This window comes from Linepithema humile, chromosome 1 (genome assembly GCF_040581485.1).
Source record: "Linepithema humile isolate Giens D197 chromosome 1, Lhum_UNIL_v1.0, whole genome shotgun sequence".
Taxonomy (NCBI): Eukaryota; Metazoa; Arthropoda; class Insecta; order Hymenoptera; family Formicidae; genus Linepithema; species Linepithema humile.
The window spans coordinates 15,245,474-15,258,975 of record NC_090128.1 but is presented as its reverse complement, the minus strand read 5'-3'; the positions used below and the strand labels follow the sequence as shown (position 1 = coordinate 15,258,975).

General features: G+C 30.6%; 3 protein-coding genes across 4 annotated transcripts; 1 reads left to right on the top strand and 2 right to left on the bottom strand.

Moving 5' to 3' along the window:
- Window positions 1–2,908: 2,908 nt before the first annotated feature.
- On the bottom strand, window positions 2,909–4,772 carry LOC136997431 (uncharacterized). The gene has a single exon (XM_067348180.1). The coding sequence runs from the start codon at window positions 4,643–4,645 to the stop codon at window positions 2,909–2,911; it is 1,737 nt and encodes a 578-aa protein (XP_067204281.1). The 5' UTR covers window positions 4,646–4,772.
- Window positions 4,773–5,633: 861 nt separating this feature from the next.
- Window positions 5,634–9,370, bottom strand: LOC136998011 (BEN domain-containing protein 5-like). Of its 2 annotated transcripts, XM_067349791.1 has the most exons (8): window positions 9,199–9,370; window positions 8,779–8,888; window positions 8,596–8,703; window positions 8,311–8,473; window positions 8,127–8,221; window positions 7,048–7,273; window positions 6,792–6,962; window positions 5,634–6,561 (listed from the first exon to the last, which is right to left on the bottom strand). In XM_067349791.1, the coding sequence occupies exons 1-8, from the start codon at window positions 9,368–9,370 to the stop codon at window positions 6,467–6,469; spliced, it is 1,140 nt and encodes a 379-aa protein (XP_067205892.1). In that variant the 3' UTR covers window positions 5,634–6,466. The 2 variants fall into 2 exon arrangements, with proteins under 2 accessions (XP_067205892.1, XP_067205885.1); XM_067349784.1 differs by having other exon boundaries at window positions 8,596–8,888.
- An 820-nt stretch (window positions 9,371–10,190) lies between these two features.
- On the top strand, window positions 10,191–12,811 carry LOC136997430 (uncharacterized). Its single transcript, XM_067348179.1, has 2 exons — window positions 10,191–10,354; window positions 10,431–12,811. Exons 1-2 carry the CDS (start codon window positions 10,198–10,200, stop codon window positions 12,809–12,811), a joined length of 2,538 nt encoding a protein of 845 aa, XP_067204280.1. The 5' UTR covers window positions 10,191–10,197.
- The last annotated feature ends 691 nt before the right edge of the window (window positions 12,812–13,502 follow it).

Below are 13,502 nucleotides of genomic sequence, written 5' to 3'. Positions count from 1 at the left end.
TTTTTAGATATATACGACAGGTTTTTTGGAAAGGTTCTAAATATGTACAACAATTTTTTGACAGGTAAAGCAATAAATATACTGTTTTGTTTTGATTGTGACAAGAGCGTGTACTTGGCGCCTTTTTTTTACCTTTTTTTTAAAAAGGTAATTTTTTGATAGATATCATTTCTTTTTTTTTAGTAATATATGTATATATAACTTTTGTTTTGGTTATGACAAGAGGTAAAAAAAATAATTTTTTGATAGATATTACTTCTTTTTTTTTAGTAATATATGTATATATAACTTTTGTTTTGGTTATGACAAGAGCGTGTACTTGGCGCCTTTTTTTTACCTTTTTTTTAAAAAGGTAATTTTTTGATAGATATTTCTTTTTTTTAGCTCATATATATATGAGCTAAAATAATTAAATGTCAATTTTAGATTTTGCTAAAGAGGGCCCACCACCACCCCCGTCGTATTTTCAGTATGCAGGATACGACGGTCCTCTTTGATAAATTATGTTACAAAAATACAAAATGTGATATAAATGTCACATTGTTTCTAGGCCTTTGCGTTTTTCTAATTCTAGCATAATCAGCTTAAGTCCAATCATTTCCTTTTCTACATATACCTGTATAACGAACTTTTTCAATATATACTATATTAAACTAAGAAGACTTTCATCACTTTCTACATATTTTAATAATTAATAGAATATTGCACTATATGACAATTCTTCTTACCACTTATTATCAAGAAGCACGGTCAAATACTGAAATAATACCAACAATCACTCATCAATTTTCTGTAAGAAAATGATACAGATATCTTTAGCGCCTCTAGGCCATTGTCTTTTTGTAATCTGTGCATCGTTAGCTTCAATCCAAGTGTTAGACATTCCTTCTCTACATATACTGTGACGTGACGCTTTTCGAGCGCCGTCACAAGGGCGATAGCCCGGCCGAGGGAGCAAGGAGCCCTGGTGTTGCTCCTCGCGTAGAGAGAGCAACCCGCGAGACTCCACCATTTTTGCGCGTCGTTTGTATTGTAATTCCTGTTTTTGTACCGTAATACCGTTTTTGAGTTGTAAGGCGAGACCCCGTGCGGGCGGCGTTGCGTGTTTTGTGCCTCAGGGCGAAGACAGCATCGCCAGGGAAGCCGGACACCGGGGGATCATCCGCAGGGGCCACGCGTTAGTGACCCCACGAAAAAGGTCAGGTACCGCGATTCCGTCGCCTCCGCCATCCAAGCCCTATCTAACTCCGCTTTGGTTTCAGCCACAAAGTCAAAAGCAACACAAAGACACGCAGCAGCGGACCTCGCCCGGCTGCAGACGGCTTCGAGGACCCCGAAGATGCTGCACCCGGAAGGACCGGAGTATGGCCCGGCCAGCCTAACCAGTCTCTTCCGGGAACATCGACTTACCGACACGCTATCAGCCGAAAGACTTGAGGAAACCACAGTGAGCGGAAGGGGGCGCCCTGGATGAACTGTGGGCGGTTCTCAGGGGCCCCCCTTTTCGGAAAATCGGCAGGATGCGCAGGGAGGCGACGCGAATCTGGAAGGACCTAGAGGCAGAGCCGAGAAGAGTCACTGTTCGGTGTGCCGCAAGTGCGTGAGGACGAACACGAGGACTCAGCCCCACGACGCCGAAGACGCCGAAGACGTCAACTCGATGTAAGCCGCCTCTCGGGTAGCCGTAGAGTTCCGTCCGGTTATGGCTGGTAGCGTGAGTCTGTTTTGTATTTAGTGTCTCTCACACAACTAACCGAGATTTTTGATACCGTGAGCGCGTATTGACGCTCAATTACCGCGTGTCCAGCCGGCTCCGGATATCGCGTAAAAGTCTCTCCGTCTTGCGTGAGTTAAGCGCCGACAGTCTCTTTCTCGTTGCCGTTTCGTTTGCCGTTCGTTTCGTTACCGTACCGTCTTCCCGTTACCGTTTCTTTTTGTAGAATACTGACTAATTGCTACCGTCTTTCCGTTACCGTTTCTTTTTGTAGGATACTGATTAATTGCTACAGTCTTCCTTACGATATCGTTTTGTTACCGTTTTTTGTCGCGTTATCACCGTACCGAAAGTACCGTGGGCGGATGTCCGCGGACGGATTTTGCTCGGGAGCGTTCTCCGCGAGACCGCTGTTACCGCCACGTTAGCGTCTCGGCGAGAAACGTGAAAGCCCGCGAAAATAGCTGTTCCGCGACATCGCATTTCTGGCCGTTAGGCTACCGTCGTTCAAAGGATATTTATTTGGCCTTCACCGACCGTATCGGATGGTCGTAATACAAGTCATTTGTTTTGTCAAATATCGTCGGATCAGCTGCGAATTATCGTGATCGCGTTTCCGAGATTTCATATGGTTACCGAAATTGGTTCTCGTTATCGATTGATTGAGCGAATTACCTTACTACCGTACTAGACTATTTCCGCCGTATCGGCTCAGGCCGAACGATCTACGCATCTTTACCCTTGTAACCGAATCATGGAAATACATTATTGTTAAATATTAATGATTGAGTTGTCCTTGTGTTCACCTCTCACTCCAGATATCTACGTTAAGTAAAAGAACTGCGCCCCTCTGCCATACTGAGCGGGGAGCGGCCGAGCAAATTTTGAGAACTATTAAAGTTACCGATACCGCGGTGCGATTATTCGCACCTGGCGCCCATTTCCCGTTACCGTTATCGCGTGAGTTACCTTGCTCCCGAATTGTGTGGAGTACCGCGAGTTACCGAATCGTGCAGTCATTGCCGATTTCGCGAGTTACCTTGCTCCCGACGAGCGTGGAGTACCGCGAGTTACCGAATTAAGCATCTGTTTCTGATACCGTAAGTTACCGAGTCGAGCAGTTATTGCCGATGCCTCGAGTACCGATTTCCATTGGGCGTGCTCCCTCGGATCTGGCGTGATTCCGAGGCTAGTTCACGTCGCAATACTTATGTAATGACCTTTTTCGATACTTGGTCCATGATGAAATATAGCACTTATTACTTTGTACAATTGTCCAATAATAGTTATTTTTGTTGTTGGGACAGCACGCAAAGTAAACTTATCTGTTTTTGTTGATGTACCGTTTTGAATTGATATTAAATGAATGACAATTATATCTCTGGTTAATGTAAATTCACTTTTACATAATATGTCATTTCCTGTACAATTTTCACATAATTCGTTGTATAATTGACACCAATGAGAAAACGTTACATTAATTAACTCATTAAGATCACAACTTGTTTTCTTCCATTTATTAACAGGAATTGAAAGAAGGATATTGTTATTAACAATAGTCGTATTATCACAACTTTTACATCGTTTAATGGAAGTGACTTGATGTTCGATTAAACTTTTTATATAATCGTATTTTGTGCAAAGAGCTATAAGAAATTCACATACATCTCGTTTAACGCTTTTTGAAAAAAATTCTCCTAAACATTGCCGTATTACGTATGTATTTAAGTTAGACACTTTGTTTTCATATTGATGCATTAATGTACCTAAAACATTTAATTTATCGCAATCAAATATTTGTTTTCTAATAACACTTAAATGTAAGAGACATTGCAATACTGCATTTGTATAACAAGAAATCTCATCTGTATTTTGGAAACCATGCACGACCCAAGCAGTATTTTTTCGAACTATATCATGTGACTTTTGAACAGAACTAATCACTTTTACCCATGAAATATCTTTTATTTTACGATACTTTTCTTTCGAAACAGAAATTATTTCTGTTGCTGGTTTGTGTATCTGTTTTAATCGATTATATTCAATAATAGCTTTTTCATCAGCTGTTACAGATGAAGGATCAAAATTAATTAAATGCAACCCATCTAAAGATGTTACTCGTGACAATGCAACATAAATTTGGCCGTGACTAAATACAGAATTACCTATGTCCATAATAGCATTCTGCAAACTCAGTCCCTGGCTTTTATGAACAGTAATTCCATAACTCAAGCACAATGGAAATTGTTTTCTAATAACATATGCTTTCTCAATCACCGCAAATTTAACACTTACTCTTTCAATTAAATATTTTAAACCTGATGGCAAAAGAAGCTTGATCTTTTCTACATAACCGGTAGACACATCTTGTACAATTAAAATGACTTTAGCAATTGTACCGTTTACAAGACCCAAACTAGCGTCAATATTACGTCTTATCATTACTTTTGCCTCAATTTTTATAGCAATTTGTTTCGAAAGCCCAGCTGTCTTGGAATTATCATCTTCATTATTTGCCAACACTTTTAATACTTTTTTTTTTAAATATGGAATACATTCGATTGTATCTTCAGCAATTAATAATATTTCTTTCGAAGCAATACAACTTAACATTGCAGTATTTAAAACATCACACATATGACAAGTGGGCAATAAACAAACGGTGTCTGATGGCATATTATTAATAAAATTACATAATTTATTTAATCTAGACTCGAAGGAATCTTCTTTAAAAGATATTCTTCTATTTTCTAGAATTTCATAATCAGACTTTGTTAATAAACCAATACAAATTCTTGACAGTAATTCACGATAAGACTCATCTCCTTGCTGGCGCATATTAATTATCAATTCATCGTAACCAAATAATGTAGTCCACAAATTCACATTCCCTAGGCAACCGATATATTTATCAATTTTTTCATTTGACATATCTACAAAGACAGAATTTTCACGTACAGTAATTGAAGCAAATCTCCAAACAGAAGAATATGTTTTTTACCAAACCAACCATCATCGCAATCATTTGAATCAAATATTTCAGACAATCGAAGATGTATGTACATTAGAGTCAAATTAGATATCATTGATACTTCATCAATTATAAAAAGAATAACATCATTAAGCTCCGCTCGTAAAAGTTTTAACACATGATCAGACAATCGTTTATATTTAGGAGTATTACCATGTTCAACAGGTAATTGAAGCAATCTATGAACTGTCAAACCAGCTATATTAAACGCTGCTATGCCAGTAGGTGCTGCTACAGCAGTATCTTTTTTTAGATTTTGTTTTATCCAACATTTAATAGTTTTAATTAAATAACTTTTTCCAGTACCACCTTCTCCACTAACATATAATCGCAATATTGAATTATCTGACTCTACAGTGGTAATACCCTGCTTAAAAAATCCAATAGAAATAGATAAAAAAAAAGTCTATATAATCGAATCGTGTTTTTGGTTCGTAAATATCAGATTCCTTATCTGATGTATTTGATAAGATTTGTATAATTTTCTATTCTATTTTGCATGTAATTTATTTATCGTTTTAAATCACTATTTATCGGATTTTCAAATAAACATTGATTAAAAACGATAAATAGATTATATGTAAAATAATATAAAAAATAATAGAAAACTTATCAAACATTTCAGATAAAAAATCTGATATTTACGAACCAAAAACACGATAGGATACTATTAATTTTGATAAAAACACGGTCCGATAAATATTGATTAAAAACGATAAATAGATTATATGTAAAATAATATAGAAAAAATAATAGAAAACTTATCAAATATATCAGATAGGAAATCTGATATTTACGAACCAAAACACGATAGGATACCATTAATTTCGATAAAAATACGGCCCGATAAACATTGATAAAAAAAGATTAGATTATATGCAAAATATAATATAGAAAATGATAGAAAACTTATCAAATATATCAGATAGGAAATCTGATATATTTGAATAAAATATGATCCTATAAACATTGATTAAAAACAATAAATAGATTATATGGAAAATAATATAAAAAATGATACAAAACTTGTTTAATATATTAGATAAAGAATCTGTAACATTTATGAATTAAAATTAAGATTAAAAATATAATTCGATTACTTTTTTCTCTTTATCTAATTATATTAGATTTTTTAAATAAACATATATAAATATACATATATACATATATATGCATATACTATATATATATACAACAAAATAAAGTTCAATTGCCAAAATAATTTTGGCAATTGAACTTTATAACTAAACTTTACAAGTGATAAATTCATAATTTTTTTATGTACTTTTATTTTTATAATTAACATATATTTTTATATATATTATATTTAAAATATATATTTTTTTACCATAAATAAACTTTGTATATATGATTAAATTCATATATGAGATGTTTGGTAAATCTTATGAAAATGAAATATACGCATATGAGATACAAACAACAAAGTAAAATACATGTAGAAAACAAATTAGTAAAATGGTCTTATTATGATAAAGTGATTGACTGATGCTTAATAAAAAAATGAAAAACAAAAAGAACAAAACAATTTTTCTATAACATTTTCTTTCATTTACCTTCCGTGGCGGTATACCAGTTATTACAAGAAAAGATAATCGAGCACTACAATGTAATAATTTTTATAAAAGCATCAATCAATTATTCTTATAAATTTTTTTGTTATTTTATTAAAGTTAATTTGTTAAGTCTTCAAATATAATTTTTTATGATAATTCTTTATTTTCATCCAGGCTATCAGAATTCTCGCTGACTGAATTATCATCCATAATAGCTACATCAGCTTCTTTTGTAACAGGCACTGCAATTTGAAAATTGTACATTCTTCTGACATTCAAGACATAAAATCGATAAGAATTAAATTGATTTAAATAATTTGTTTTGTGATATTTAATAAAAACAGTATGTACAAAAACATAATGAAATAGAGATACAAAATTTTTAAATTATTTTTTGTAAGTTAAATAAAAATATCTTGACATTTTTGTTTGTCATATATTTACACAAATTAAATATATATTTAAAATATACCTTCTATAGTTGATTGTTCTTGTGTTTTTTCTAAATTTACAGTTTTAATTTTCCTCTCTCTGTTTAATTCATAAATTTTTTGGCTGAGATGCTTGCCAACCAGATTTATTTCCAAATCAATGGCCATCTCATCATATTTTTTTACTGTGTGTAACCAATAACGTACAATATCTATTTAAAAAAGTCAAATTGTTATATTATTAGATAAATAAAAATTTCATAATTGACTGTTTCAAGGAAGTAATATAAAAGAAACCTTTTAGTGCTAAAAATCGCTGTGGGTCTAACTTTGGTCTAGCTGCTAACGTATTTTTTCCTTTTATTCGATTTGAAACAGTTCCTGTGACACTACTTTCTTTTAATACTTGAGCGCCGAATATAGCAAGAGCCATATTTTTTGTGAATACACTTGGTGATTTACTAATGCATACTGCACTGTCATAAACTTGAGATGAAATCCAAATATTTTGACCTACGTGGATCTAAATAATTTGAGATAATACATTAATAATGTATAATATAAAACAAGATAAAATAATAATAATTGAAATAATAATAAAATAAAAGATAATAATCTTAACAAGTAAATATTTCGAAAATATGTGATTTTAGAAAAAAATGTTTCCGATAAAACTTACAGGGTATAAAGGAAAATAAAATGAATCTAATGAAATTTTTCCACAAATAAAAACATTTTGCAGATTTAGACAACTTACTTTTTTTAATTACAACTATTGTTATTGTCTTATATTAATATATTTCATAACATAACATTCTGCATAAAAAGTTAAATTTATTGTCTCCATTTTAAAGGAATCATCAAGAAAATGATCTAAGAAAAATGATCTTTAGAGTTATTTTAAATGAAATAAATGAAATAAATGACGGAGAAACTATAGGCCATTTCTACTAACATAAATTAACTTTAATCTCGGTTCAACTCTTGCTATTCATCTTTTTCTAATTCTTAAAACTAGAAAAAGATGAGGAGTAAGTTAAACCGAGATTAAAATTAATCTACGTTAGTAGAAACGGCCCTAAGAGTGATTACATCAACGAGAAAAGTGTTTAAAATTGTTTTATATTCTAAACATTATTTCTTATAAAAAAACTTTTTAAGATTTTATGATCCTATTATTTAATTATAAAAGAAAGTTTTTTTTATTCTTAAATAATACTAATATAATTAATGGTAAATACTTTTCTAATAGTAAATACTTTGATTTCTTAGAACAGATATTTCCAATTATTGGTCTCAAACTTTAGGCCTGCTGTGTGTGTGTGTGTGTGTGTGTGTGTGTGTGTGTGTGATTTTATAAAAACAAAAGAACTTACATTATTATCAGTTTCTCGTCTATGACCAATAGGGAAAAGTGTTTTATTATGTTGTCCTTCGTCTTTTTTCTTTGTTTGCTGTTCCATAATTATATCTATAAAATGTAATTACATTAGTAAATAAAAAGTGATCAAAAAGTTATGTGTATTACGTAATAACAGTATTTAAATATTATAGCTATACTTTTTAATTCTTTTATTTCTTCAATTACATCTTTCTGTAAAGCTAAATTGCTTTTGAAATAACTTTCTGCAAGATTCTCCTTTTTTTGTAAAGAAAATTTTAACTCTGCTATTTGTTTTTTTAAATATTCTATCTCTTTTTTAAATTTTTCTACTTTGTCATTCTGCAAATAAATATCATTCAAATTATAATCATGCAAAATACATATTTAACACATGAAATATAATAAATAAAAAATTTATTAAAATTATTTAGAGCATAAGATATAATTGTAAAAAAACATACAGTTGTAATATATGGCTTACGACTTGATGTATTCTTTAATTTCTTTGCAAACAACAATTCTTTTTCAATTTTATTAGTAGTACTTTCTTTTGTGCTAGTATTATTATTCTGAAAAAATATTTTAAAGTTTAAGCATAAATATGTATGAACTATTATATATATTGTATAAATTTGTAATGTTACTTCTAATAATTTGCATCCTGTATCATTTTCTGACGCAGACATGTATAAATCCATTGGACGCAATCGTGGTCTAGTCTTTCCAATTTTTGCCTCTAATGCTTCTTCTGATTCTAAGAACAGCAAAAAATATACAACTAAATTAATACATTTTAAATAAACTTAATGCATAGGTTTTGTAATGAATAAAAACTGAAATATAATATAAAAATCTTTTTATAGTAGAAATGATTATAGTAATGATATATGAAGTATAATGATATTATTTATCTCAAATCTTAAAATTTCTCTCATATAAATTAATATATGTTAATACATACACAAATGATTAGTATTAATACAATATTGAACTATATAGTAATAATATAACATTACACTGCATGTACTTTACATATTTTATTAAATAAAATAATTTATAATTACCTGCAACCAAAATAATTACGCCGTCATAATAGGCCTCATTCCACAAAATTTTATATTTTTTTTCAAAATTTATATTTTTAGCGTTGAATCCTTTGATCCGATCTACTGAAATAATTTCCTTCTCTCCAGTACAATATTTTACAAAGGCAAATTTCACATTAATTGCAGACATTATTACACACTTTACACGCTATAAGGCTATTAACAGCCATATTAACAATACTTGAAACAAAAGAAATACTTAAGTCACACATTAGCTGCATTCAGCAGAACAAACCGCTTAGTAGCAATCGAACGTGATTGGCTCTTACTTTTATAACCAACAAATCAACAGTCGAGATTCAACGGAAAGTCTACAACTGTTGAGTCTGCTGAACGCAGTCATTCATATGTTCGTTAGGGCTATTGCACAATACATCGTAAATGCCTCGTCGCAAATCGCAAGTGCTGTCTTTACAGAAATAACTACAAATAGTACTTTTCGAATTAGTAGTTTATACTGTAGCAACAGGACATTTGCGACTTTACGATTTATTGTAGAATGGTTCTAAAGGCCAAAGTCCACGATGCTAGAAATCGGTCCGAGTTCTCGATCCGAGAAATATATAACCAATAAAATTGTCGGCTTTCCATAAGAACTGCAAGTTGATTGGCTATATGTTTCTTGAGAGAACTCGGACCGATTTCTAGCATCGTGAACTTTGGCCTTTAAGTTGGATCTACATTGGTCGTATCGTAAAATCGTAGCATTGAAATTGACCAATCAGAGTCGATTATTCTTCTGTAATTTGTCTGTGATTGGTCAATTTCAATGCTACGATTTTACGATACGATCAATGTAGATCCAGCTTTATGCTTACGGTTACGGAAATTCCTATGCGATAGCCTTAAGTCTTTAGGCACATTACATGCGCATAATAAAAACAGGTCCTGATCATAACCAATATTGTTTAGTAAGTTATAAGAATAATATATACTTTGACTTATAATTTATATAATATGAATGAAAGAGATCTTTCAAAACGTAGAAAAAGAACATATAAATGTTTTTTGGATCCCATGTATAAAAAATCACAAGTGGATCCTCGGACTGATAAACGATGGAGGAATATTCAAAATATGATAGATATAAATAACCTCAACGAATTAGGTATTATTTTATAATATTTTTTATAGGAAATATATGTTTGAATTTATTAGTATATATTTATATATCTATTTCTAAATTCTAGGAGATGAAACATCAACTTCTAGAAATCTTTTTAACAAAAATATCAATTCTGTATATAATGAAGATAATAATACATTTGTTCATACTGCATCTGATACTTCAAAAGACGGACATTTAGAAAAATTTGACCACTATGAAGCTAATGATAGCAACACATCTGAGACGGTTTCAGAAGATTGTTATGGCAAGTTTAATGAAAGAAATGATACAATTATGTTCAAAGCCGCTGGCCTTACAATTTCTGATGTACTGATAATGATAACTGGTGTCTGTCTTCGATACAATTTATCAAATTCTGCGAAACAAGCGATACTTCAATTGATTAAAATATTAGCCGGACCAAAATTTGTTTCATGGAATGTTAGTAACTACAATATGTTAAAACAATATAGTCTACCAGATGATAAAGCTTTATACACATTTTATTGTTCTACATGTTACACGGAATTGATGGACCCTGTAACAAAAAATAATTTCCAAAATCAAACTCGACTTTGCGATAAATGTAATACTGAATATCAGCTTTCAATGCAGTCTCCAAATTATTTTGTACACATTGATATTTCATATCAAATTAAAATGTTATTACAAAATAAAGATATTCTATCAAAATTATTAACAAATTTAAAGTTAATTGATAATAATACAAATTCAGAAAGTTTTTCAATATATGACATTTATGATGGTGAACTATATAAAAAACTGCGTGACATTAAATCTTCTCAATTTAAAATATTAACACTTAACTTTAATACCGATGGTGCAGCATTATTTCATAGTTCAAAGACGTCTATTTGGCCAGTACAATTAATTATAAATAAATTTCCTGTGGAATTGCGATTCAAAAATATTATACTTGCCGCATTATGGATTTCACAATCAGAACCCAAACCTGCGTTTATGAATTTATATTTTTCAACACTCGTTAAATCGGCTAACAAACTTCTGAAATCTGGCATAACAATAATTAATAATCAAAATCAGTCTATTAAATTTAAATTTGTATTATTTTGCGCATCAGTGGATTCTGTTGCACGATCTATTATGCAAAATCGAATGCAATATAACGCATTTCAAGGATGTAGTTGGTGCTATGCATACAGTCGTTATGTGAAAGGTGCCATGCGTTATCCAATGTTCCAAAAAAATCCAGAATTGAGATCACATGAATCTCATAAAAACGATGTTTATGAAGTAACAAAATTACAGAAAATAGTTAGGGGTGTAAAGGGTGAATCTGAGTTAATGAAAATGCCGCTATTCGACAGTGTTTGGGGTTATCCTGTAGATTATATGCATGGAATTCTCTTAGGTGTTACTAAACAAATGTGGAACATTTGGATTATGCCTGGTCATAAATTTTCTTTAACAGCGCAGAAGCGTTTGATTATTAATAAGCGATTAAGAGCGATAAAACCACCTCACGAAATTCACAGAATTCCGCGAGATTTAATATCAAAAGCAAAATGGAAGGCTACAGAATGGCGATCTTGGTTGTTATTTTATAGTTATCCATGTCTGTGTGGAGTCCTTGAAAATACATTTTTGCAATCTTTCTTATTATTAGTGCAAAGTGTTTATATTCTTTTAAAAACTGACATAAGTGAAGAAAATCTATTGCAATGCGAATTAGATTTAGTAAGATTTGTAGGTGAATGTGAAATATTGTATGGAGAAGAAGTAATTACTTTTAATATGCATTTCTTACTGCATCTAGTACAATCTGTTAGAAAATCTGGACCATTATGGGCCACATCAACATTCCCATACGAAAGCAACATATTTTATTTCAAACAATATGTAAATGGGCCCAAAGGCGTGCAAAATCAAATAATAGAAAAACATTTACAGCTTATGACATATCGACATTCTGTAGCCACTGCCGCATTTAACAATGACGATAGTTATCAATACTGTAAAACTTTATTTGAATATCGAAGATTAACGCAATACACAACTACTAAAGATGGTATCGTTTTTAGTGGTCATGGTACACCATTAATAAATATAACAGACTCCGCAGAAGAGCCTTTGCTTAATGGTCTTGTCTTTAATAGATGTATGTTTAAAGGCATAGTATTTCACAGTACTTTGTACGATCGGCCAAAGAAAACAGATGATACTATAATTAAATTAAAAAATGATACTATTGTACAAATTACAAAGTTTATTTTAATTGAAGAACGATGCTGTATGACAGTTCAAAAAATTATAACTGCTCCAATTAAAGAAAATGTACCAATGTTACATTTAATGAAAGTTGTTAAAAAAGAAAAAAATATCATGATAATTTCGATGGAAGAAATTAAGCAAAAAATGATATTTATAGATGTTGGTGAATGTTATGTATGTGAATTACCAAATACAATCGAATTACAATAAACTTAATCATACTTACTTATAGTTTGTTAATTTATTTACTGTGTTTAAAAAAATCCGATAAGAAACGATCAAAACATTGAAGTATTATTAAAAGTGTATATAAATTTATCGTAGCCTATTCGTTCAATCACACTCTTTTCGATGAGATAGAAAAGCTATTAAAATTTGTCTCTTCTTAAACGTTTAAATATTTGAACGTATTTGCTTTTTTATATTTAAGCTGTTTGATTTATCGAATTTGATTAGTCAATTATAAAATATTTATACAAATATATACTCCCCCCCCTACATACTTTTGTATAATTTATATAATTCCTTGCGCTTGCGATGATGTATGTTTATGAGTATATGTGCGTAAGTATTGTGTAAAAATATTTTTATATTTGTATAAATTATGTTACAAAAAACTAATTGCATTCTTTTATATCAGAAAAAAATTATTATTTAAATTTTTTAGGCCAAAGTAATAAATCATTTTTTATAATAATGAAAATTTTATATATACGTGTAATAATAAAAAACGGAAGTTTCTAATTGTTTATTGTAACTAATTATATAGATAGATAGATAATTAATAATAGATATAAGGAAATAAGGATAAAACACAAATATGTATATATTATTTAGATTATATTATTTTCTATATTGTTTAGCGCATCTATATTATTCAATATACATATATTTAAATAAA

Bases quoted from the DNA above. Each gene is read 5' to 3' on its own strand.
- LOC136997431 (XM_067348180.1), bottom strand. From the start codon at position 4,645: ATGTCAAATGAAAAAATTGATAAATATATCGGTTGCCTAGGGAATGTG.
- LOC136998011 (XM_067349784.1), bottom strand. From the start codon at position 9,370: ATGTCTGCAATTAATGTGAAATTTGCCTTTGTAAAATATTGTACTGGA. The intron at 8,474-8,595 runs GTATGTTTTTTT...ATTTATTTGCAG, and splicing joins GTAAGCCATATATTACAACT to AATGACAAAGTAGAAAAATT. The intron at 6,562-6,791 runs GTATATTTTAAA...TTCAAATTGCAG, and splicing joins AGAACAATCAACTATAGAAG to TGCCTGTTACAAAAGAAGCT.
- LOC136997430 (XM_067348179.1), top strand. From the start codon at position 10,198: ATGAATGAAAGAGATCTTTCAAAACGTAGAAAAAGAACATATAAATGT. The intron at 10,355-10,430 runs TTTTATAATATT...TCTAAATTCTAG, and splicing joins CCTCAACGAATTAGGTATTA to GAGATGAAACATCAACTTCT.